General features: G+C 38.9%; 1 protein-coding gene across 1 annotated transcript; it reads left to right on the plus strand.

Annotated features, from left to right (window-relative positions):
• On the plus strand, positions 1-27,094 carry LOC127409653 (pre-mRNA-processing factor 17-like). The gene is made up of 15 exons (XM_051644361.1): positions 1-188; positions 527-613; positions 1,374-1,503; positions 1,595-1,681; positions 5,028-5,167; positions 7,973-8,069; positions 9,520-9,659; positions 11,308-11,382; positions 12,162-12,207; positions 14,259-14,360; positions 14,983-15,098; positions 18,053-18,186; positions 21,618-21,694; positions 24,612-24,756; positions 26,596-27,094. Exons 1-15 carry the CDS (start codon positions 6-8, stop codon positions 26,771-26,773), a joined length of 1,737 nt encoding a protein of 578 aa, XP_051500321.1. The 5' UTR covers positions 1-5; the 3' UTR covers positions 26,774-27,094.
• The last annotated feature ends 65 nt before the right edge of the window (positions 27,095-27,159 follow it).

Consider the following 27,159-nt stretch of genomic DNA (forward strand, 5'->3'; position numbering starts at 1 on the left):
TAAAGATGGCGGCGGCGGTGGGTTGCCTCGTTTCCTACGGCAGCGACTCAGATTCGGAAAATGAGTCTGAATCCGCCACCAGTCCGCAGAAAGTTGATCCGGACGCCCTCGCTCATCTACAACCTTTAAAATCGGCCAGTATCACGACTGTAGCCGTCCTGGATTCAGCTCCTGAAGTCGCTGTTAAGGTACACTCGAAGCGCGCTACATACAGTCAATGGCTCTGTTTCAAAAACTAGTGAGTTGCCTTGCTAGGTAGCAGCAGTTAGGCATCATAGAGTCCCAAAATGTCTCGACACGCGTCAAACGTCCCAAACGCGGCCTAAAATGATGCCCAGAAATGCTGTTGTTTAGATTGGAGGCACACTAGGTATTGAGCCAGTATGTTCATGTGTTTATAAATGTTTAAAAAAAAAAATATTATATATTTATTTTAAACACATTTATAAACACATATTTATCTTATAACAAGTGAAATAAAGTTTTCTGTGTTTTTTTTTTTTTTTTTTTTTTTTTTTTTTTTCAGGAGGATGTTGAGACAGGTGTGCATCTTGATCCAGCACTCAAGGAAGTCAATTATAACCCTACATATGAAACCATGTTTGCTCCAGAGGTAATTGTGGCTCATTAATAGTCAGACACTATCAACATTATACGGTTCAATATAGCCTACAATAAATTGTAAATTTTAAAGGGAATGTACGTAATGTACACCAAGATCAGTGTTGGGTGTAATGCATTACTAAGTAATTAATTACTGTTATTAAATTACTTTTTCATTTAAAAAAGTAAGGGATTACTCTTATTTTTTCAGTAATTTAATTAGTTACTTCTGATGTAATTGTGTTATCTACTTTATAGACTATAGAACAATTCTATATAAAACAATAGTGAATTTAAAATCGAAATTTAACGTCTAATGTTAAAATATATGTTTTTTAATTTAACTCCGCCCCCTTAAATTATTTTGGCTGGTTCATAAATAATTTATTTGATTTTATATGATTTATTTGAAAGAATTAAAAGAACAGTTTCATGTCTATCCTTGTATTTTTATCTGGTCGAGTTCGATAAGGGTTTAAAAAGTAATTAGTAATAAGTAACGCAATTACTTTTCAGACAGAGTAATTAGTACATTAATCTAATTGCACTGTAGAAGATGTAATTAGTAGTAAGTAAGTAGAGTAACTTACCCAACACTGACCAAGATATGTATTGCACAGGTGTGTTTCAAATTGCACGCCATATATACTCTAATTGCAGCTTAGATTTTTATAACATGCTACTGATGTTTGTGCTTTTAGAATGAGTTTTAATAAGCTGTCTAGTAATATGAGCATGTTGTTTAGATTGATTCTCTCTTCCCATTGCAGTTTGGACCAGTTAACCCATTCAGAAGCCAGCAGATGGCTGCGCCGAGAAACATGCTGTCTGGTTACGCAGAACCGGCTCACGTCAACGACTTTATGTTTGAACAGCAGAGGAGAACGTTCTCTACATTTGGTGAGACATGCTTGACTCTCGTTTGTACAGTTTGACAACAGATTGAATCTGTATCAGTATCTGATGTTTATGGTTGACGTTTGTCTCTCAGGTTACGCTCTGGACCCGTCTGTGGACACCAGTGAGGTCTCGGCCAGCAGTTACATTGGAGCAATAGAAGAGGCAGAGAAAAACAAAGGTAAGATTAGGTCTGGGCGATACTTTGGATATTAACGATATAATCGAGATAATTTGACTGATGATTTTCATGATGATTTTAATGTGCTTTCATTTGGCCATTAAGTTTCATAAAGAGTGCATCAGTAGACTCATTTCACCATCCTTCAGAGCTGCACAATTAAAATAATATCAACATGGTGAGTTTGTCATATGTGGTTATTAATCCACAAAAGGCTTTGATTTAAAGACAGATAACCACAGTCTGTGTGTGATTCAGAACAAACCGGTGATGCGCTGATCTGTGTGCACGCACAAGCCGGCGCTCTCAGATCAGTTCACATGCATTGTGAAATCAAAGTAATGCAGGTTCAAGCACTCACACAATTTCAGACATTAGTAACAGTTACAAGTGATTATACAAATCTACAAACACAGCATCGTATAACAGAAAAGGAGATGATTACAGCGTTTCATGAAATGCAGAACATTGTAAACTGTCAAATGTACATTGACCTTTTTCACCGACTATAATGGTGTGTTTCCGCCTTATTTAGCAGCGTAAATCTAGCAAACTTTTTAATATGATCATTTTTTTTTAAATATTGAGTGTACGTTTATAACATTATGCTTTGTGTAATATTACCCTGGAATTAGTTTTACTACAGCTGTGAGGGGGTTTCTATTACATTAATAACAATAAGTCAGTGAAGTAGCCTTGCTTTGTAAAAAACATTTGAAGGTAAATAATGCTTTTTATTAAGCTACTATGTATCATTGTGTATGAAATATAAATATAAAGTGTATATCAATGAAAATGATTGAATTCTCCTTTGTGTTTAATGTAAACTATTAGATTTTTATTTAATGTCTTTATTTAATCTACTTGGCTAGAATGGCTGTTTGGATGAAATGATGGTTACTCTGATTAAAAAAAAAAACACTTTTAGCCATTTTAGAGCTAAAATACATAATTATCGAGATACACTATATTGCCAAAAGTATTCGCTCACCCATCCAAATAATTGAATTCAGGTGTTCCAATCACTTCCATGGCCACAGGTGTATAAAATGAAGCACCTAGGCATGCAGACTGCTTCTACAAACATTTGTGAAAGAATGGGCCGCTCTCAGGAGCTCAGTGAATTCCAGCGTGGTACTGTGATAGGATGCCACCTGTGCATCAAGTCCAGTCGTGAAATTTCCTCGCTACTAAATATTCCACAGTCAACTGTCAGTGGTATTATAACAAAGTGGAAGCGATTGGGAATGACAGCAACTCAGCCACGAAGTGGTAGGCCACGTAAAATGACAGAGCGGGGTCAGCGGATGCTGAGGCGCATAGTGCGCAGAGGTCGCCAACTTTCTGCAGAGTCAATCGCTACAGACCTCCAAAGTTCATGTGGCCTTCAGATTAGCTCAAGAACAGTGCGTAGAGAGCTTCATGGAATGGGTTTCCATGGCCGAGCAGCTGCATCCAAGCCATACATCACCAAGTGCAATGCAAAGCGTCGGATGCAGTGGTGTAAAGCACGCCGCCACTGGACTCTAGAGCAGTGGAGACGCGTTCTCTGGAGTGACGAATCACGCTTCTCCATCTGGCTATCTGATGGACGAGTCTGGGTTTGGCGGTTGCCAGGAGAACGGTACTTGTCTGACTGCATTGTGCCAACTGTGAAGTTTGGTGGAGGGGGGATTATGGTGTGGGGTTGTTTTTCAGGAGCTGGGCTTGGCCCCTTAGTTCCAGTGAAAGGAGATTTTGGACAATTCCATGCTCCCAACTTTGTGGGAACAGTTTGGGGATGGCCCCTTCCTGTTCCAACATGACTGCGCACCAGTGCACAAAGCAAGGTCCATAAAGACATGGATGAGCGAGTTTGGTGTGGAAGAACTTGACTGGCCTGCACAGAGTCCTGACCTCAACCCGATAGAGCACCTTTGGGATGAATTAGAGCGAAGACTGCGAGCCAGGCCTTCTCGTCCAACATCAGTGTCTGACCTCACAAATGCGCTTCTGGAAGAATGGTCAAAAATTCCCATAAACACACTCCTAAACCTTGTGGAAAGCCTTCCCAGAAGAGTTGAAGCTGTTATAGCTGCAAAGGGTGGGCCGACATCATATTAAACCCTATGGATTAAGAATGGGATGTCACTTAAGTTCATATGCGTCTAAAGGCAGATGAGCGAATACTTTTGGCAATATAGTGTATATATCGAATATCGTCAATAGGCTGAACAATATCGAGATATAATTTAAGACATATCGTCCAGCCCTAGGTAAGATCATCAATCAACATCTGATTTCTAATGTTTGTTTTTGCCTTGTTTCACATTGAAATTATTGTGTTAAATTCAGTGTGAAAACAAATATAAAAAAAGGGCAGGCAAATATTATATTAACCAGTAATATAAAAGCCCACTTTTCATAATCCAATCAAATTCCAATGTATAAAATAAAGCCCCGTCCTTCACTTAATTCCACTGAATATTCAGTTTCTCTCTGAAATGCATCAGATTTTGTGTTCACCAAATATTATTACGTACTCTGGTCTTTAGCGAACCGGCATGCATATCTATCACAAATTGATTTACAAAATGTCCAGATAGTGTCAGATTTTCAAGACAATTAGGAAATAGAATAGAATATATTTTGATCTTTTATTTTTCATACATCAAAGAGATGATGCAAGAAATCTAGAACAGGATTCACTACTTCCACACTGAAATTTCATGAGACGCAACTGGCTGTCAAACACATATTGAGCTACTCATAACACATAATCTACTCATATGTATTTTCTCATGCACTTTTTGAGTCCAAATAGATGCACAACTTGCATAATTTCAGTAGTACACTCAAATGATAAGTCATATCGTCCTGTTCATGTGTTACACTTGCTATAGTTTACTTCCACATTGCTTCTTCGTCAAATGTTAATCAAGTCAATCACTGAAACATCAGCGCCACCTTGAGTAAGAAATACAGGATACTGATAATTCATTATTGTCACACAGAATATCAACGTGATATAGTAGTATAAAATTTGCCATTTGTTTTGTTAGACTATTCAGAAGGAATACTCAATCAAGTGGGCGTAACTCAAAAAAAAGGTACAGGGGGTGGAAAGAGGTCCCAGGTCACTAAAGTGTCTGGGTTTTTTCCTTATTTTGTAAGTCGCTTTGGATAAAATCGTCTGCTAAATTAATGAATGTAAATGTAAAGACCCGAGGTATGCATTAAAGGGTTAAATGTGCTGCAAATGTTTTTTCATTCTGACTAGTATACCCACTCGTATCCCTAAGGTGTTGTTGCTTGTAATTGGATCAGAAGTGGTTGTTAATAAATGCTGTTAATATTTGTTCACTAGGGCTAACCGTGTTTGAGACCGGACTGAAGAAATTAGAGAAGAGGAAGAAGGTGAAAGGCGGAGATGCTTCAGACATTGACAGTTTCCTGGGCCCCTGGGCCAAATACCAGGATGAGAAAGATGTGGCCAAACCCTCAGAGGTGAGATGTGGTACAAAAAAATTCTGCAGCCTCTGTTTGTGAATTTAAAGTGAATTTATACAAGTTTAAAAAGGTCATTGTAAAGGTAAAGGGGGCTACTATGTCAATGGATACGTCTCTAACCCTAGTGAGCTTCCCACCTAGACTGCCATTTTGGGCAGACATGATAGACATGAAACAGCTGTTTTTTGAACTTCCAGGCATGGCAGATTTGGAAAGCGCCCAATTGATCATGCTGAAATGTTCAAACATTTTAAACATGCTCGTGATGCCTGAAAAAAGTTGTCTTCGTTAGCAGCTTACTAGGTTTTGAGACACAGCCAAAGTCAAAATACAATATATATATATACAGGTGCATCTCAATAAATTAGAATGTCGTGGAAAAGTTCATTTATTTCAGTAATTCAACTCAAATTGTGAAACTCGTGTATTAAATAAATTCAATGCACACAGACTGAAGTAGTTTAAGTCTTTGGTTCTTTTAATTGTGATGATTCTGGCTCACATTTAACAAAAACCCACCAATTCACTATCTCAAAAAATTAGAATACATCATAAGACCAATAAAAAAAACATTTTTAGTGAATTGTTGGCCTTCTGGAAAGTATGTTCATTTACTGTATATGTACTCAATACTTGGTAGGGGCTCCTTTTGCTTTAATTACTGCCTCAATTCGGCGTGGCATGGAGGTGATCAGTTTGTGGCACTGCTGAGGTGGTATGGAAGCCCAGATTTCTTTGACAGTGGCCTTCAGCTCATCTGCATTTTTTGGTCTCTTGTTTCTCATTTTCCTCTTGACAATACCCCATAGATTCTCTATGGGGTTCAGGTCTGGTGAGTTTGCTGGCCAGTCAAGCACACCAACACCATGGTTATTTAACCAACTTTTGGTGCTTTTGGCAGTGTGGGCAGGTGCCAAATCCTGCTGGAAAATGAAATCAGCATCTTTAAAAAGCTGGTCAGCAGAAGGAAGCATGAAGTGCTCCAAAATTTCTTGGTAAACGGGTGCAGTGACTTTGGCTTTCAAAAAACACAATGGACCAACACCAGCAGATGACATTGCACCCCAAATCATCACAGACTGTGGAAACTTAACACTGGACTTCAAGCAACTTGGGCTATGAGCTTCTCCACCCTTCCTCCAGACTCTAGGACCTTGGTTTCCAAATGAAATACAAAACTTGCTCATCTGAAAAGAGGACTTTGGAACACTGGGCAACAGTCCAGTTCTTCTTCTCCTTAGCCCAGGTAAGACGCCTCTGACGTTGTCTGTGGTTCAGGAGTGACTTAACAAGAGGAATACGACAACTGTAGCCAAATTCCTTGACATGTCTGTGTGTGGTGGCTCTTGATGCCTTGACCCCAGCCTCAGTCCATTCCTTGTGAAGTTCACCCAAATTCTTGAATCGATTTTGCTTGACAATCCTCATAAGGCTGCGGTTCTCTCGGTTGGTTGTGCATCTTTTTCTTCCAAACTTTTTCCTTCCACTCAACTTTCTGTTAACATGCTTGGATACAGCACTCTGTGAACAGCCAGCTTCTTTGGCAATGAATGTTTGTGGCTTACCCTCCTTGTGAAGGGTGTCAATGATTGTCTTCTGGACAACTGTCAGATCAGCAGTCTTCCCCATGATTGTGTAGCCTAGTGAACCAAACTGAGAGACCATTTTGAAGGCTCAGGAAACCTTTGCAGGTGTTTTGAGTTGATTAGCTCATTGGCATGTCACCATATTCTAATTATTTGAGATAGTGAATTGGTGGGTTTTTGTTAAATGTGAGCCAAAATCATCACAATTAAAAGAACCAAAGACTTAAACTACTTCAGTCTGTGTGCATTGAATTTATTTAATACACGAGTTTCACAATTTGAGTTGAATTACTGAAATAAATGAACTTTTCCACGACATTCTAATTTATTGAGATGCACCTGTATATATATATATATATATATGTATGTATATATATATTAGTGCTGTCAGTCAATTAAAATATTTAATCGCGATTCATCGCATAATTTTTCGCCGTTAATCGTGATTTTGAAAGTGCTTAAATTTGACTCTCTATATACTTTTCCTGTTAAAATGCATTTAGTTCCTTCTTAGAAAAGAAAACAATATGTTACAGTAATTTTATTAACATCCAAACAAAGTATTCATTGTTTAAAGAGAGAAATGCTCTAAAATAGCTCCAAATTAAGTAACATTAAACGTTTTCCAAAGTGTATATGCGAGGTTGACTAATTGACATATGTAGTCCCTGTAGTTTGCTTTTCATTGCAATGGGCATTAAATGTCTTAAACCCTCCACAATATTAATAGTGACTATCCACTTTGCTACAGTAATCGTGAAGCCGCATTAACATGATTTGCCACTTTGAACTCCACATGAAAAGCGCTTGGTTTTAGAGTCTAATGTAAAAATTGGTAAATGTGTTAATCGCGATCAAACGCATGAAACATTTTTAATTAATCGCATGCGTTAACATGTTAATTTGCGACCGCTCTAATGTATTTGTAAATGAGTTTAAGGGAAGATATTTTTTAAACGGTTGTTTAAACAGAATTTCTTTAGTAGAAACTACATGTAGTTTCTATTAAACTCACTTTAGTTTTCTGATAAGATTAGACTGATTGCATAATGTGAGTTGCATCTAATGCTGTGTACTGCAGTAAAGTACAAACACTTTTATTTCTGCACAGCATGGATAGAAATCTTTCCACATTCACCTTTAGCCAGATTTATTTTAGACTGAAAAGGTGCTAAAACTTCTCTAATTGAGAGAATCCTCATTTTGATGTTTTCAGGATGAGCAGAAAGAGTTGGATGAGATCACAGCAAAGAGACAGAAGAGAGGAAAGAACGAAGAAGAAGCTCCAGCAGAGGAGAAGACCATCTTACACAGTAAGACACATGAGGACAATATAAACCACAGTATAAATTAGTGGTCAACCGATATATCGCCTAGGCCGATAAATCAGCTGATATTCGGAATGTTTTTAATCATCGCATCGCACGATACATTTTCCCCTTTGGCCAATTTGTTTTTTTGAGGGCTCTGAGAATCGCCTGCTTGCATATGAAGCGACTGAGACATGTAAACGACATGTCACGGTTTGTTTTGTTGTTACATGCCATCGTGTCACTACAATAATAGACTGGTGTGCAACACAGTGTCATGTAAACGGTCCACATATCAGAGCCGCGGCAGACGCGTTTGAGCTCATAATGTTAAAGTGCTCGCCTGTTTCATTCTCCCTCTCTCTCCTCAACAGTTCCCTGTAACTTTTAACTGTCTTGTCTAATGATAAAAAGGCAAATATCAATAAAACTAATATCATATACTGAGATATGCACATATCTTGTTTAAACAGATGTAATAAACCAACCTCACAAAACTTGAGCAGATCCAGCATCCTGTGGAGCGCTCATTTATTTACCTCTAAAACACGTAATCTAACAGCCCCTCCTCAGCAGTTCCTTGTCATTTTTAACTTTCTTTTCTAATGATAAAAGGCAGATATCAATAAAACTTCTATTATATACCATCTGCAAATATGCAGATATCTCATTTAAACAGATGTAATTCACGAATCACACAAAAATCCAGCATTTTATTCCTGTCGAGCGCTCATGTAATATCACGTATTCCATCAGCCAGAATCAAAACTTCAGGATCAAAAGTTCCTCTGATTCACCAATCATGACAGTCAGCCCGTGGCAATCCAAGCAGGTGATCCAGGCCGTTTAAACTGTCGGGAGATTGCTGCTCACGCTGGATCCGCACGACCGCGTGAGTGCAACCTCAAAGTAAAAGCGCTTCACGTGTGCTATAAGTAAATGTCTTATTCACTATGCACTGTATGTACAATTAGTTTGATTCTGTATTTGAGAAAATGTGATTACTAATGTGAACATGCCATATATGGTTGCTGGACTACTGTGTGTACTGTTATTTCCTCCTTCCTAATATATTAATTTCTTCATGTGTAAATAAATTATTAAAATTTGATGACTAAACAGAAATCAGAAAAAAAATCACTATACCATTTAAAATACAATATTATAATTTTTTTTATTTTTTTTACTAAGTTAAAAATTTTGTGTGAAATTGAGTAAATATAGTGCTAAAGAGTTTATAATTATTATTTTTTAGCAATTTTATTTTTGTTATTTACTATATTAAATTGTGTGAAATGTCAGCACTGTATCAGTCTATCGGTCACCCTGCTCTCTGGATATCAACATCAGCCATTAAAAAACCCATATCGGTTGATCACTAGTATAAATGCATGCAGGCATGTTGATCTCAGCTTATACTGACTGAACACATCATTTCATTCTCTCTCTGCAGTTAAAGATGCATATGATTATCAAGGCCGCTCGTACCTGCACATTCCACAGGACGTGGGCATCAACCTGCGATCTGCAGACATACCAGAGAAATGTTACTTACCTAAGAAACAGCTGCATGTCTGGACCGGACACACCAAGGTGAGTAGAGTGTTTATATAGTGATACTGTACACTATATTTACAGAATTTTTGTATGTATGGGAGTTTGTTTATTTTTGTTTAATTAAGCCTTTAAGCTTGTATCAGCCCGCTGGCACATCAAACAGCCATGTGTCATATGTTGTTGGAAAAGCTTTCAAAGAGTAGAATACAACCAATTTGTTTTACTCCCAGACAAAAATAAAGCAAGTAAAAGCTAAGTATACTGTATGTCTTTGACATTTCTGTTTCATGTGAACAGGTATTGTTTATATGCAGTGTTTTTGCTTATAGCTTAAGGAAAAATAAACAGAACATAAAATATCACATACCATTATATACTTAGAGGAGGTGATTATCTTTCAAACGAGCCCACACACAAGGTAATCAGATGTATAGATCATTAGATAATCCACATGAAGCACAATGTTACATATGACCACCAGGAGATGGCGCCAAATACATGACACAGACTCAATGATGACTCAAATGGCACAGAATGAAACTCATTCTGTGAAATCTCATTACTAAAATCATGTCTGCATGCTATGCAAACCTTTAGTCATTGTTGTGTTTGCATGTGTAATTAGTTCTTATGTACAATTATTATGTTTTATTTGTTTGGAGAGGCTTTTGGACACTATGATAAATTATTTTTGTAATGCTATAACATTTGATTACTTTGTCGTATCAGCACAAAATTTTACACAGTTACAGTTGACATGATTGGAAAGAAAACTAAAGCAGTTTTTTGGAGCCACCTTATTTACACCCAGAGATCTATAATGTCAAATAAGAAAGAATAAGAAAAAAGAAAACTTTTGGCTCGAGTTTTTTTGTGTTTTTTTTAATTTATTTTTTTCCAGCAGTTTCTTAGGCTGAGAGTCTCAGAATTTATCATAAGCTATATCATAAAAAATTTGAAAGTTTTTCTTTACAGTGATACCAAACACTTGACCCTCCTTGTTTTTTGTTTGTTTTATTAGTCGAGTTATAAGCCTTTAATTTTGGGTATGCCACTGAAACAGGAAATCTTTAAAAACACCTTCAGAGCTTAAAGGGTTAATTTATGTAATATACTGATATATTAGCTTAATACACATTTAAAATATTTTTATACTTAAGTAAAATGCTGTTAGTTGCAGGTAATCACAGCCGTGCTGATATACAGACCAACAGCACGACTGCAAGTGTGATATTGCTTTTATACAACAGTTAAACAAACAAGTAAATAATATTAAATACCTAGTTTCAGACAAAAAGTGGCCAGTTAGTTTGTGCCTTTCTTTTTTCCTCCAGAGAAAATAGTTCCAAAAGAAGCCAAAGCACGGCTCGCTCTCTACACTGCTCTAGTGGTGTTTAATTTGTTTACAAATCTGTGTTTTTAAGTGAACGAATCGTTCTCGTTCACTCCCATTGTTTTGGTGGTGAATGGCTCGTATCATAAAAGATGCTCATTTGTTGCCACCTACTGGTGTAAATATGCACTTTCCAGAAATGGCCACTAAATCAGTGAATGAAATTAAAATTAACTATAAATCTAAATCCCTACCACTATTTGAAAAGTCATGAACACAAAGAAGCGGAGTGATACAAATTTGTGTTTATAAATCGCACAAACACATCTGTGTGTCTCTTGCTGTGTGCAGGGTGTCAGTGCGATCCGTTTGTTTCCTGTATCTGGTCATCTGCTGCTCTCCTGCTCCATGGACTGTAAAATCAAGGTGATTGAGTTTGAGTTTATTGGTCAAGAGGGCGTTCACTCAGGAGGTGTACTTTCATTCCAAAACAGCCACAGGAGCGTAAAGGAATGGAATAAAATGAAGAACATTGGAGTTTCGAGAGACGTTTTTTAACATTTCATTACCAAAATAGGCAGAAATACTGTGAGCTACTGCTATGGAAATGGTAAATTAGCATTATGTTATGGCTATCTTTGGAATGAAATGCTAGTGTACTGCCTACTTTTCTATATACACTTTATTCTGTGTACTATATATATATTTAAAGTAGTGTCTGAAGCAGTACGAGTGTACTACGTTGACATCTCATGACCTCATTGCATGTTTAACTCAGTGAGTGGTGTCCAGTTAGAAATAAATGTGGTTATTTTGCATTTTTAAACCCCTGTTTTGGGTAATCATGTCACAACGTTTTTTGGCATTGACATGCATTTTGGGTAACAGAAGTTGATTTGAGTTTTTAATGTGATGCAATGGTCAAAGACGTCCATTATATGTACAATAGTTCGGGCGGAATGCAAGAACACTTCCTTTATGAACGCTCCCTTATTTTGTCAAGGAATTTTCAAGGAAAGTGCATTGCTCTAAATATCTAGGTAATGTATAGAATGCAACATTAAAAAACGTAATTGAATACATTACAATATGAGGTATAGGTAATAGAAAGTGTGGTTGAAATAAATATAAAATAATTGGGTGACATGGCCAGTTTGTATAAAAGTATATTAATGCTTTCTGATGTTGTTTGTCTTCTCTTCTAGTTGTGGGAGGTTTATAACGATAGAAGATGTGCGAGGACATTTATCGGTAAGTGTTTTTGTGTTGTTTGTATCTTATTGTGTTATAATCCAGTACAAACGGTGTGATTAAATTATGTAGAGAGAGAACTGAGTTAAATCATTTGAATCAGATTGTTGTAATCATGCAGCTCAGACATTAAGGTTTTAGCAATAATAAAGGATAGATTTGAAACTATTGGGATGTGTTGTTCATGAAGGATGAGCTTGACCTCCATGTCCCACTCAAATGTCTCTGTATTAAAACTGAATGAGATGGGGCTCTTTAGACTCCGTTTGAGGTTTTGGTATTCCACTGTCCTGCTGGGTCACAACCGTTCTGAACGGGTCACACGAGGCGTTGTAAACGGGAGTTGCTTGCATCACCTTGGGTCACGGATATTGCATGGCTACGGTTGCCAGGCTGATAAAAAGCTTTGGTCAGGAAGAGTCCATTGAGGGCATTGAGTCTTACAACTCATCTATCACACACTGAAGAAGAGAGAAGCTGAAGTCTTCTCTACTTATCTGACCTGTTCCTCTTGTTTTGTTTCTGTCTGTGTCTCAAAAACAAATGAGCTGCCTACCTAGAGGGTATATTTGGGCATTATAGGTGCGTTTGGAGAATTCAAATGATCAACTGATCTTGGAGAGAAATGCAAATATTCAACCAGATGTGTCAATCAGCCATTAAATGCATGTTCAAAACACTAATTTAAACTATATATTGACCAAAAATGCGCTCTAAGTCCTCGTGGTGGCGTAGTGACTCGCCTCAGTCCGGGTGGCGGAGGACGAATCTCGGTTGCCTCCGCGTCTGAGACCGTCAATCCGCGCATCTGATCACGTGGCTTGTTGAGCGCGTTACTGTGGAGAATAGCGTGAAGCCTCCACACGCGCTATGTCTCCGCGGTAACGCGCTCAACAAGCCACGTGATAAGATGCGCGGATTGACGATATCCACGCACAACTCACCACGCACCCCACCGAGAGCGAGAACCACATTATGGCGACCTCGAGGAGGTTAACCCATGTGACTCTACCCTCCCTAGCAACCGGGCCAATTTGGTTGCTTAGGAGACCTGGCTGGAGTCACTCAGCACGCCCTGGATTCGAACTCGCGACTCCAGGTGTGATAGTCAGCGTCAATACTCGCTGAGCTACCCAAGCCCCCAATTTTTTTATTTTTATTTTTATTTTTAATAACACCCATGTTGACCAAAAATGCTGCCTAGGGAGGCAGCTCACTATTTTATTTTAATTTTTGTATTATTTATTATTTTACGACCATGTTGACCAAAAATGCTGCCTAGGTAGGCAGCTCACAATATTGTTGTTCATTTATTTTTTCTACATCCATGTCGCCCAAATATGCTGCCTAGGTAGGCAGCTCACTATTTATTTATATTTTTTATTTTTTTTTATGACCATGTTGACCAAAAATGCTGTCTAGGTAGGCAGCTCACTATTTATTTATATTTTTTATTTGTTTTTACGACCATGTTGACCAAAAATGCTGTCTAGGTAGGCAGCTCACTATTTATTTATATTTTTTATTTGTTTTTACGACCATGTTGACCAAAAATGCTGTCTAGGTAGGCAGCTCACAATTTTTTTATTAATTTATTTTTTCTACATCCATGTTGCCCAAATATGCTGCCTAGGTAGGCAGCTCTTTACTTTTTTTTTTTTTTTTTTTTTTTTTTTTACTTTTTAGTAACACCCATGTTGACCAAAAATGCTGTCTAGGTAGGCAGCTCACAATTATTTTTATATTTTAAATTTTTTTTTCTTTTTTTATGACCATGTTGACCAAAAATGCTGATTAAGGAGGCAGCTCACTAGGTTTGATCTTTGATAGTGTGAAATGTTTTGAAGTTGGAAAAAATCCAAAAAGTCATCAAGAATCAAGTCACGCAATTATTGTGTTTTCTTGATCGATCAGAGCTGTCGCTTCAGAGTATTTGAGTACTCATGCAAACTCATCTCTAGCACGTCTCGCTCTACAAAGTAGAGTTAGTATTCTTAATGTCCTTTGTAAAGAAATTTCAGTGTCATTAATGAGTTGTGTTCTTTCTGCAGGTCATAGTAAAGCCGTACGTGATGTGTGTTTCAATAACACCGGCACACAGTTCCTCAGCGCCGCCTACGACAGATATCTCAAACTCTGGGACTCGGAGACTGGTGAGAATCTGTTTGTCTATATATGTTTACAAATAAGGGGGCAATTTTTGATTATCTAGGCCTATTAGACTCAGTTAATGACTGTCCGAACAAATCTATATCATTGATCCAGATCAATTGTAAAAGAGCAGTTTGGACACTCACTCCTAAAGATCGGTTTGAAAAATAAATAGGAACCGGTTTGTGGATCCAAGAAGCTGTTTGTTCTCACTAATATTCAGTTTTTAGTTTGATCTGTTGTGTTGTAAAGCGCCCATCCTTGTGTCTTACTGTCACTTTCTGCTCCACCAGCAGGGGGAGCCACTCTCACATGGGCAGATCAAGTTAATCAGCATCAGCTAATGAATAATCTGATGTTTAATGTTCAGGGAACAATAAATGGCATTCGCAATGCATTGTGATCTATGGACACTAAGTGCTGTAAAAGGCTGCTAGTGTGAACGCCCCTTTAAATCAGGCACATTTACTAGCATGTAAATGGGGTCAATTTTGATTTCGTGTTGACTTGTACGAGTTTTGATGTACAGCACAGATCCACTAAAGGTTTTAAAACAGAGCGTGAGTGCGCACGTGTGTGGATTCGCAAAACTGTCCTTTAAAAATCTCATCTTGTCTCTTTCAGGCCAGTGCATCGCCCGCTTCACAAACAGAAAAGTTCCCTACTGCGTGAAGTTCAACCCTGATGAAGACAAACAGAACCTGTTTGTTGCAGGAATGTCTGACAAAAAGATCGTCCAGGTAAGAAACAGCATGCTTTGTTTGTGAGGTTTTCTATAAGGGTTTATATCTCATGTTTAGATGAGAAACCTCACACACTCCACTGTAGAACGACACCTTATTTCACGCTCTGAGAGGTCGTCCATAAACGCAGAATGAGAGAGACCTGCGTGAAGCTGCATCAATCTTTGGCCGTACAGGAAGGATGTAAATAAAGCAGTGCAGATGGTAAACAAGACAGTCAGAGGACCACTGACTCTCTCTCTCAGTCACGACCTGTTCTGCATACTTCCTCTATGCAATAGAAGTATGTACTTCGCTGGTGATGGAGAAAAAATGTGTACAGTTCTTTGCACTGAGACAGTACTGGGATATTTTACTGCATGTTTACTACTTATCACATAGTCATGTGCATTTTCACAGCAGTGTAGCTTTTCCCGTTACGAGCTACATTTTCTGACTAGTAGTGATGTACCATCACAAAACACTATATATGTTACATTGTGCAGTGAAAGCAGCAGTAGAGCCGAGGGAGTAATCAGACATGCTAAACCGTCCTCTCTGTCTCACCTGTACAGGACAGTTCACATAAATGAATCGATTGGGAACTCAGTGTTCAACGTTGTTGATTGGAACGCGTACCGTATGTGTGACGCAAGTTTCGTCATCAGCACAGTTTGCGTGGATGCACAATGCACTGAGTGGCGCTGTTGAGTGTGGACACAAGTTGATCACATTTGATGAGCAAACGGTTCTGTCAGTACGCTTAGATGGACACCAAAAAGAGGGTTATTGTAAGAAGGTGGCTTACTGTGAGAAAGCTGGGTTCCTGTGTAAATGCTTTGTATAAGCGGTGTACTCTTTACTCCCGTATATGTGCAGCTCGTCAGAAAGCAGGTTCACGTAGCAACGTAATATCCCCACGACGCTTCTGTAAACAACATACATGGCATCTGAGAAAGACTTTGCTATTTCACATTCCGTTATTTAGCTTTATTTATAGATATTCCACAGATGTTGCTGTTTGTTTTCTTAACTTCCTGTTGCGACCTGCAGCAGAATTGCGCTGCAATAGTGGGGTTTCCCTGCTCGTAAATCTCCGGTATTCCCTCGATGTATGAGTGCATATACGTGGAGGTAAGAGACATCCACAGGGTTTCCGCGGGACTTAAAAAGTCTTAATTTGCCCTTCCGCAAAATAAGGCCTTAAAAAGGTCTTAAATCGGAGCAACAAGTCTTTTAATTCATAAGGTCATTGCATTAAATGTTGATTGAGTTATTGTTTTCTCGTTGCGGGATTGTTTTCTCGTTGCGGATTGTTTTCTCGTTGCGTTTAAATAGGGTGACCAGACATCCTATTTTGAAGAGGTATGTCCCGACAATTCTCTAAACATTGTAATTATGCCCTGGTTTCAGCTGGTAGGCTCACTGATTTTTCTTCTACTTACATTTTATGTACTCATTTTCCTTCTCGCTATTGTCTTTGGTATCGTTTGCAGAGAAGAGAAGCAATTTGGATAGCTTAGTGGTAAAATACGCTGGCTACCACCCCTGGCGTTTGCTAGCTCGCTAGTTCGAATCCCAGGGCGTGCTGAGTGACTCCAGCCAGGTCTCCTAAGCAACCAAATTGGCCCGGTTGCTAGGGAGGGTAGAGTCACATGGGGTAACCTCCTAGTTTAGCGTCAATACTCACTTAAAGATAAATGTTACTTTGTACAGTCTTCACATTGTATTTCTTTAAAGGCAAGTGGAAGTTGGGGCCTGGGTAGCTCAGTGGTAAAGACGCTGGCTGCCACCTCTGGAGTTCGCTAGTTCGAATCCCAGGGCGTGCTGAGTGACTCCAGCCAGGTCTCCTAAGCAACCAAATTGGCCCGGTTGCCAGGGAGGGTAGAGTCACATGGGGTAACCACCTCGTGATTGCCATAATGTGGTTAGTTCTCGGTGGGGCACGTGATGAGTTGAGCGTGGTTGCCGTGGTGGATGGCGTGAAGCCTCCACACGCGCTATGTCTCTGTGGCAACACGCTCAACAAGCCACGTGATGAGCGGATTGATGGTCTCAGACGCGGAGGCAACTGGGATTCGTCCTCCGCCACCCGGACTGAGACTAATCACTACGCGACCACGAGGACTTAAAAGCAATTTGGGAATTGGGCATTCCAAATTGGGAGAAAAAGTTGAAAAATCATCGTGAAAAATGACATCGTGCATGAACGAATTGGCGCAAATTTTGCCCACAAATCATGCATTGATACATGCTTTAAAAATCTACTTTGACTATTTTCAACACACCATGGAACACTGTTGATGTATGTGACATTGATAGCTTTCTGCCATATCCTCTGAATCTGTGTCTTTCCACTCTCTGTGCTTGCATAGTTTGCATAACACAATGTAAGAAACTAGATAAGTAAGTAGAGAACCACCAAGCAGGAATCCCTTAAGGATGCACTCATCAGGGCGGCCTGGGTAGCTCAGCGAGTATTGACGCTGACTACCACCCCTTGAGTCGTGAGTTTGAATCGAGGGTGTGCTCAGTGACTCCAGCCAGGTCTCCTAAGCAACCAAATTGGCCTGGTTGCTTGGGAGGGTAGAGTCACATGGGGTAACCTCCTCTTGGTCGCGATTAGTGGATCTCGCACTCAATGGGGCGCGTGGTAAGTTGTGCGTGGATCGCAGAGAGTAGCATGAGCCTCCACATGCTGTGAGTCTCCGCGGTGTCATGCACAACGAGTCACGTGATAAGATGCGCGGATTGACGGTCTCAGAAGCAGAGGCAACTGAGACTTGTCCTCCACCACCCGGATTGAGGTAAGTAACTGCGCCACCACAAGGACCTAGTAAGTAGTGGGAATTGGGCATTCCAAATTGGGGAGAAAAGGGGATAAAAAAAAGGAGGCACTCATCTTATTTGGCACACTGTATAGTTGAGATAGTATGTGAATTGTGATTTCTATGTGTGTGGTTGTTCTTCAGTGGGATATCCGCTCTGGTGAGGTCGTACAGGAATATGACAGACATCTGGGTGCCGTCAACACCATCACATTCGTGGACGAAAGCCGACGATTCGTCAGCACCTCAGATGACAAAAGTCTGCGTGTGTGGGAGTGGTGAGTTCAAGACGCATTCAGAATTCTTTCAAGGCCTCACAAACTATGTGTGTGATCTGAAAAAAAGTCAAGTTCTGCTGTTCAGATTGATAGATTCATGGAAAGGGGCCTGAATGCTAGAAAAAAAGAGAGAAAATGCTAAATCATTGTTTTTGAAGTCAAAGTCTGCAGAGCTGCTTTTACTGAACTGAAAGGCTTGTTCTTTTCCTCTCACTCGTGTCCAGTGAGTTATTTTAGGTCGTGTGTTGTCTGCAGAGATTTCTCTCTTCCTGTAGAGTGTTCTGGTCTTGCTCAGGTGTCAGTGTCGTGTCCTAGTTTTGAGGCCGTTTACTCTGTCATAGATTGATTGCACATTTCAAACTCTGTAATGCACAGATGTGCAAAACTGCATATTTCAACCCTCTACAGTAGAGGTCTGCAACCCGAACCTGGCCCGACGGGACCCAGAAACCCGATGGGTTTTGGGCCAGGTTCAGGTCAGTTTTTCAAATAGGACTTCGGGTTTGTAATTAGTGAAAAAATAAACAGGCCTACCGAACTTGTTTCGCACACACGCTCTCACTCAGACACGCACGAACGGATGAGAGATGAGTCTGTTCTGTTTTCCCATTGTTTTCTTATGTAAACACAAGCTAGAGGAATGGCATGATAGGGTTGGGCCACACGGCCTCGGGTCGGGTTCGGGTTTCATTTTAAGGCTTGTGCAGACCTCTACTCTACATTGGAGAAAGACATCACATTTAGTTTTCATATATGTGACTTTACGCGATATAGTGTGCGAGATTGTACGTTTTATTTTATATTTCACTTTTGATCATTTTAAATCACATTTTAGCTTTTTTTAAAAGTACATATTTTGCATTCTTTCAGTTGACGTCATGAAATTGCACTTATAGCAATGATACAAGCTGCTGTCAATGTTTAAAATGTCGTACAAATTTTTAACAAAATATTCACAAGGTTGGAACCTTATAATGAAAATAGAATTACACATACTGTGTAACAATAATTAAAAATTATATTATAAAAAGTGTTACTATATCAAAACTACTCTGCTAAAAAAATTAAATTGAAAAAAAAATTATTTTTTTTTTTTTTACCAAACCCTTGCATAGATGCGGCACAAGCCTATTTGTTAAATAATTTAATACTTACAGTGTTTTTTTAAAAGTTTAAATATTTAAAAAAAAGTCTGATTTGTGCCTTTTAAATATTTATATATTTACACATTTATTACACTTCATTGCTACATTTTGTTACATGTTTGTTTATATGCACTTGTGCGATTTACATTGATATGTATAACAAGCACTAAATTTGTACTGTCTTTTTAAGAGAACCGCGAGCAAATTAACGAGAGAGAAGTTGCACAGTGGTTTTTCCCTCATCCATGCCATGTATGATGAGAATTAATGTTTTATTTTTTACTTTTTGATCAACTGTCTGTAAATAACAAAGGATATTAACCCTTTAAGCTCGGATGGACCTCGGATAAGCGTCATTATATTAATAATTACAGTCTTGACCAACACAAAATGGGTGTCATTTGAAAGTTTAGAAGCTCTACTTTCCAATGCATGTTGACATTATGACCAAAACTGAACAAGTGCTTTGACATTTGCAGACAAATCAGAAGTGTTCCCTTTTTATCATTTATTTTAAAAAAAAATTGCACTGTAAATATTATTGTAATCAGTAAAACATCAAACTGATCAAATAGTTCTCTTTTAGAGGCGTCGGATCTGTTGTTCGATCTTACGAGTGTCATGCCATCAAATGGCACATTTTTGAAGCTAGTATAAATGTCACATGATTATTTTAGCATTGAGACCATAAATGGCCAAACAGACTGAAGTCCACAGTATTTCGAGAGAAAACTTGGAGAAACTCAGTGTGTTTATAACATTCAGCAGTCTGTGACGTCTGTGTGGTCTGTATTCGTACGACTACATACACTATATAAAATGTCTTTGTTAACGTATACATGGTAAATTGTACATCTTGTTTATTAAGGGATGGGTATCGATACAGATTTCCTGATTCTATTTCAATTCACAAACTCCAGATTCATTGTGATACCAATTTCGATTCGATTCCAATTAATTTGGGTTTAATATTTCAGTTATACCCTACGTTCCAAACGAAATACATCAGCCACCAGAAGGTGCAACAATCATGGCCGCCACGTTGAAGGGTCGTTCCAATCCAAAAGCTCATAAATAAACAATCTTAAGTAGCTTGTCTTTCTTTTTATATGTAATATAAGAATACTTCAATTACTGGTCTTCACTGTATGATTATAATGCATTGATAGTTATTAAAACTACTAAAGTTATCCAACATTGTTTATCGGCAGAAATCTCTGCCGATAGTTGCAGATCATTTTTCTTATTATTTTTCTTATTCCTCATCTGGTGAATATATAGGCTGTGAAAAGATTCATTACATGCATATAGAGCATAGTAACGGAGCCAAGTCCCCGATGTATTTCGGGCTTGTTTATAGTTAAAAGTAGAGGTAAACCAATAGATCGGTTTTACCGATTAATCATTGCCAATAGTTGCTTTTTGGAACTATCGGTTATCGGCAAAAATCTATGCCGATTGTTTTGTTTTTTGTTTGTTTTTATTCCTCTGTGCTCCTCTAATTATATATCTAATTATGATGCAAAGAAAAGTGCTATTTTGAATCGGTTATCTGCCTTTTCCGCCGCCTTAGTTATCATATCGGCAAAATCCACCATCGGTCGACCTCTAGTTAGAAGTCCAGCATTATGCACCAAATCGTTCTTTTTCTGGTTATTATTGGGAGTTTGCACGATAAACTGCTTTTGGGATTTTATTCATTTTGGACTCTTTGTGCATCAATGTCTATACCCTTCATAGTAAAGCAAGGCTAAGAAAAGTTTAATCATTTCAGAAGATTAATCGGTTATTGGTCTTTTCCACCACCTTGGTTATCGGTATCGGCAAAATCCACTGTCGGTCGACCTCTACTGTGTTTACATGAATACCTCATCAAGATGGACGTTTTGAAGTTCATTTGACCATTTAGGCGCATTACCGCGACTCGTGCACATGAAGTCTTTGAGATTCTCGTTATTTGTCTAGTTTCTCTCTCTACTCTCTTTTCCTTTTGGCCTGTTAATGAGATCAGCGAGTTGCTGTCTTGTGATTGACTGGTTGATCACGACTGACGTAATGACAACCGTTGCCATACAAGAACAAGATCAATCTTGTTATTTTTTTTAATTGATATCAGGATCGTTCAGAAGTAGATTGTAATGTATTTTATGTGGTACGCTTTATGTACCTCCTCTTTCAAATATATCCTGATTGCCCACACTGGATCTGTATGTCTCTCTCTCTCAGTATCTCTCTCTCTCAAAAGCACATTTTGAATGTTTTGTCTGTTTTTTGTCTGTATTTCAGGGATATTCCTGTGGACTTCAAATACATCGCTGAGCCCAGTATGCATTCAATGCCCGCAGTCACACTCTCACCCAATGGTATGTGTTCTCTTATCTGGCATTGTAGGTCTTAAAAGTTTTATACGTTATCGCTAAAAATCGATGTCTATTTCTTAATGCCATTTTTATATCTGGAACCTTACTATTGTGCTCTGTTCAGAGTATCTGTACACACACTTATCTGCTCAACTCTCTATTACACAGTTTAAATGTCATGTCGCCAGACCCCCTATAGCTCATACTGTTTCCTCTCTTTACATAATTGATCAAAATCTCTCAATAGTTTTGACTCTCACAGGAAGACTGTCTTTCTGTTTCGCTCGTCATGTAAATGACAGCCGTGTACAATGGTCTTGTGGGCACGGGTTTCTCTCTCTTCCTGACGACGTTACACTTTTAAATCACAAAAGCCTTTTCTGCTTCTATGATGGTCCATTTCCACGATGCGAGTGTTTTGAGCGCATCAAATTAAAATTGGCTGGTTTGTAATAGCGATGTGCAAAATTACATGTTCAGCACTGATTAGTCGGTTGTCTGAGCACTAGAGAAAACTCTGAAAGAGTGTCTGAAGAATAGGAGCAAATCGGAATTTCCAAAAGCACAACTGAACCCACCTCTGACATTCTCAATTACTGTGGTAGGTGCCAATCAGAAGCATTATGTAGGCCACATCCACACTAATATTTATTTGATTGAAAATGCATCTTTTTCTCTACGTTTTGGCCTTCCGTCCACACTGAGACACCATTTATGGCAGCAAAAACAGAGCTTTTCGGAAACGCTCTCCCAAGTGGATACATTTGAAAAAGCTGTCTTCGCGTTATAGTGTAGATGGGGAAAACGGAAGTATCTGAAAACGATGACGTATTTGTTGTCGTGACGCAGTCCTGTGATCCATTCAACCCAAAACAATCAAGATGGCGGCCTATGCTGTTGCGGTGTTGTTGTGCCTGTTATTCACTTTTGTTTTAATCCCCTTTTTGGAATGCCCAATTCCCACTACTTAGTAGGTCCTCGTGGTGGCGCGGTTACTCACCTCAATCCGGGTGGCGGAGGACAAGTCTCAGTTGCCTCCACTTCTGAGAAAGTCAATCCACGCATCTTATCACGTGACTCGTTGTGCGTGACTCACAGCATGTGGAGGCTCTTGCTACTCTCCACGATCCATGCACAACTTACCACGTGCCCCATTGAGAGCGAGAACCTCTAATCGTGACCATAAAGAGGTTACCCCATGTGACTCTACCCTCCCTAGCATCTGGGCCAATTGGTTGCTTAGGAAGCCTGACTGGAGTCACTCAGCACACACTGGATTCGAACTCATGACTCCAGGGGTGGTAGTTCAGCGTCAATACTCGCTTAAAGATAAATGTTACTTTGTACACTCTTCACATTGTATTTCTATAAAGGCAAGTGGAAGTTGGGGCCTGGGTAGCTCAGTGGTAAAGACGCTGGCTGCCACCCCTGGAGTTCGCTAGTTCGAATCCCAGGGCGTGCTGAGTGACTCCAGCCAGGTCTCCTAAGCAACCAAATTGGCCCGGTTGCCAGGGAGGGTAGTCACATGGGGTAACCTCCTCGTGATCGCCATAATGTGGTTCGTTCTCAGTGGGGCGCGTGGTGAGTTGAGCGTGGTTGCCGCGGTGGGTTGCGTGAAGCCTCCACACGCGCTATGTCTCCATGGCAATGCGCTCAACAAGCCACGTGATAAGATGCGCGGGTTGACGATCTCGGACGCGGAGGCAACCAGGATTCGTCCCCCGCCACCTGGACTGAGACGAATCACTACATGACCACGAGGACTTAAAAAAAAAAAAAAAGCACATTGGGAATTGGGCATTATAAATTGGGTGAAAAAAAAACAAACAAAAAAAAAGCAAGTCGAACTTTACTCGGAATTGCTGTCCGGCGACAAAACATGAGGAGAATTGCGTTTCAGACCATACATGGAACGGCGAATATTTTTTATTTATTTATTTATTTTTTGGGCATGCGCAAGAGTTTTCATACGTTTTGGTGTTGACGACCAGCTTTTGGAAAATGCTTGAAAATGGCAGTGTGGACGAAGAGCGTTTAAAAAAAATAAATAAATAAAAATAAAGAAACGAAAACACCATTTTTAAATGTGGCCGTTCGCATTCTCAAAAAAAGGATTTTGCTGCTTGTTTAATTTACTTAAATGAACAAAAGCAACACAATTTTAGAAAATTTTGTCACAACTTGATTTTATTGCGTTCTACTCATTTAGATTTGTAAAATGGAACTTAATCCTTTTGAGTTGAGTTGAGATTTGAGTTTCATTGACATTGATTTAGATTTTGTCTGATTTTGTTGGGTTTACTCAATTTAACTAGGTTCTTTCTACACAAAGTATTTGTGTTGACATTACATAGTAATTTTAAGTTAAGAAAACTCATTTTAAACATGTGGAACCACTGTCCACGACTGAATCAAGTTCAGCCAAAGAGCTATTTTTTACAGAATGCTTTTTAGCATGCTGCCACACATTGTTAGAATTGCATCTTTAAATTCATCCCCTTTAATGCACCACTGCTAAAAAATATTAAAGCCAATAAAATCGAAAATCAAATTCTAAAACTACTCGCCCTTACCAATCGAATAGTTGTTTGTTGGACAAGTCCATAACAGTACCATTAAAGTATCATAATAGTTGTCCATTGCACTATATTCCTAGTCTTCTGAAGTCATATGATAGATCTGTGTGTGAGCAACAGTCCCATATTTAACTCATCTGTCATTGAAAATGTTCCCTTTTTGCCTGTAAAATTGTGTCTGGTTAGGATATGGTGTGAGAACGCTCTAGAAGAATAATTTTCCCATAAGGGAAAATACGATTTTAGAGCTGGTTTATGCTTAAAACTAATTGCAGATGTAAAACATGCCCTGTTTTAAGGAGTGATATGATTGTAATGGCATGATATATTTTGTTCGATCACAGGTAAATGGTTGGCCTGTCAGTCGATGGACAATCAAATCCTGATATTCGGAGCGCAGAATCGATTCCGTCTCAACAAGAAGAAGGTGTTCAAGGGTCACATGGTGGCGGGATATGCCTGTCAGGTGGACTTCTCCCCAGATATGAGGTATGAAATCAGAGATTTGTATCAGTATGAACTAGTTTTCATGGATTTGGTCACTAATGTGTTTAGTGTAGACTGGTTGGGAGTTGATTTCATAAATTGGTCCATTATTTGAGAGTCTTAAACATCTGTGGTATATACAACAATCAAATCAACACTTTGTAACACTGAAAAGTTATTGAACACATACAAATGTGAAACAGACTAACGATTTTATACAGGTTTCAAAATTGCTATTCATTTTTTTTTTTTAAGAGTAGAACATTTTTAATGAGGAAAGAATTACTGAGGTCACCTTTTAATGTATTTTTATTTTTCCTTCTCTTTAACATTTCTATGTAAAGTACTTTAAATTACAATTGTGTATGAAATGTGCTATTTATATAATCATGCCTTGTCTAGCTACACTACAAGCTTCTACAGTGGCAAGAAAAAGTATGTGAACCCTGGAATCACCTGCATTTATGTATAAATGTCTCTTAAAATCTGGTTTAAACTTAATTTGTTACAGTAATGAACGAACAAAATTTGTTTTAACTAATAACACACAAATGATTGTATTGTATTCTTGTACATATTGAATACATCATTCAAACATTCACAGTGTAGGTTGGAAAAAGTAAGTGAACCCCTAGGCTAATGACGTCAACTAAAGCTAATTACAGTCAGGAGTTGGCAAACCTGGCATCCAATTAATGAAACAAGATTGGAGGTGTGGGTTAGAGCTACTTTGACTTATAAAAAGCACTTAAACATTTTGAGTTTGCTATTCACAAGAAGCATCTGCTGATGTGGACTATGCCTCGCAAAAAAAGATCTCAGAAGACCTACGATTAAGAATTGTTGCTTTGCATAAAGCTGGAAAGGGTTACAAAGTTATCTCGAAGAGCTTAGACATTCATCTGTCCACAGTTAGACAAACTGTCTATAAATGGAGATGATTTAGTACTATAGGTACTCTCTCTAGAAGTGGCCGTCCAGCCAAGATGACTCAAATGGCACACCGCAGAATGCTCAGTGAGGTAAAAATGAACCCTAGAGTGACAGATAAAGACTTGAAGGAATCATTGGAACTGGTTAACATCTCTGTTCATGAGTCTACTATACAGAAAACATTAAACAGGCATGGTGTTCATGGCAGGACATCATGAAGGAAGCTGCTGCTTTCCAACAAAAACATTTCTGCACACCTGAAGTTTGCCAAAGACCATCTTGACACTCCACAACACTACTGGGAAAATGTTTTGTGGACTGATGAAACGAAGGTTGAATTGTTTGGGAAGAACAAGCAGCACTATGGATGGAGTCAAAATGGGCACCACATACCAACATGAAAACATCATCCCAACAGTGAAGTACGGTGGAGGGAGCATCATGATTTGGGCCTGCTTCGGGCCTAGACCGCATAAAAATATGGCTGAGCTGAAGCAGTTCTGTAAGGAAGAATGGTCCAAAATTCTTCTGAATGTTGTGCAGGTCTAATCCGCAGCTACCGGAAACACTTAGTTGAGGTTATCGTTGCCAACTGAGGATCGACCAGTTATTAAATCCAAGGGTTCACTTACTTTTTCCACAGCTCTGTGAATGTTTAATGGGATGTGTTCAATTAAGACATGAAAGATTATAAATGACTGTCTATACTTGTGACTTTGAAGATGAGATCACATTTTATGACCAATTAATGCAGAAAACCAGCTAATTTCAAAGGGTTCACATACTTTTTCTTGCCAGTATAAGTAGCTAACATTTCTTTCAACTTAAATTAAAAAACGTTTCTTTAATTATGAGCAGTTGTAGCTCCAGCACTTTATATTGTGTTCTCTCTCTTGTGTTGTCCTGTAGTTATGTTGTATCTGGTGATGCTGATGGAAAGTTGAATATCTGGGACTGGAAGACCACAAAACTGTACCACCGGATCAAAGCACATGATAAAGTTTGCATCAGCGCACTCTGGCATCCTCGTGAGACCTCAAAGGTCATCACCTGTGGCTGGGACGGACAGATCAAACTCTGGGATTAAACGATGAACACTTACAGGCATTTCAGGCCATTTGCTATTTTTTTTTTTTTTTTAATCTTTCCTTTCATCCTCAAGTTTCCTTCTCAACCACACTGTTACTGTCAACTGATCTTTAACACTGATGTGGTGGGGTTTATTGGGCTGGTATCCAGTCGCACACACATGCAAACACAACAGAGACTTTACCTGTAGTGGATGCCGGCTGTGAACTTTTAATGTCATTTGTTTTGTTTCATCTTGATTGAAAATGTAAAGCATCGCTTTAACTGCATCTCCAGTGTCTCGGATTGCATTTTAATGATAATAAATATCTGTAGTTTATTTCTGCTGTCCGTGTGTTTTCGAGGACATTGACGAGTTAGACAAAGATTCGTCATCTTGCGTTT

The sequence above is a fragment of the Myxocyprinus asiaticus genome, chromosome 19, assembly GCF_019703515.2.
Source record: "Myxocyprinus asiaticus isolate MX2 ecotype Aquarium Trade chromosome 19, UBuf_Myxa_2, whole genome shotgun sequence".
Classification (NCBI taxonomy): domain Eukaryota; kingdom Metazoa; phylum Chordata; class Actinopteri; order Cypriniformes; family Catostomidae; genus Myxocyprinus; species Myxocyprinus asiaticus.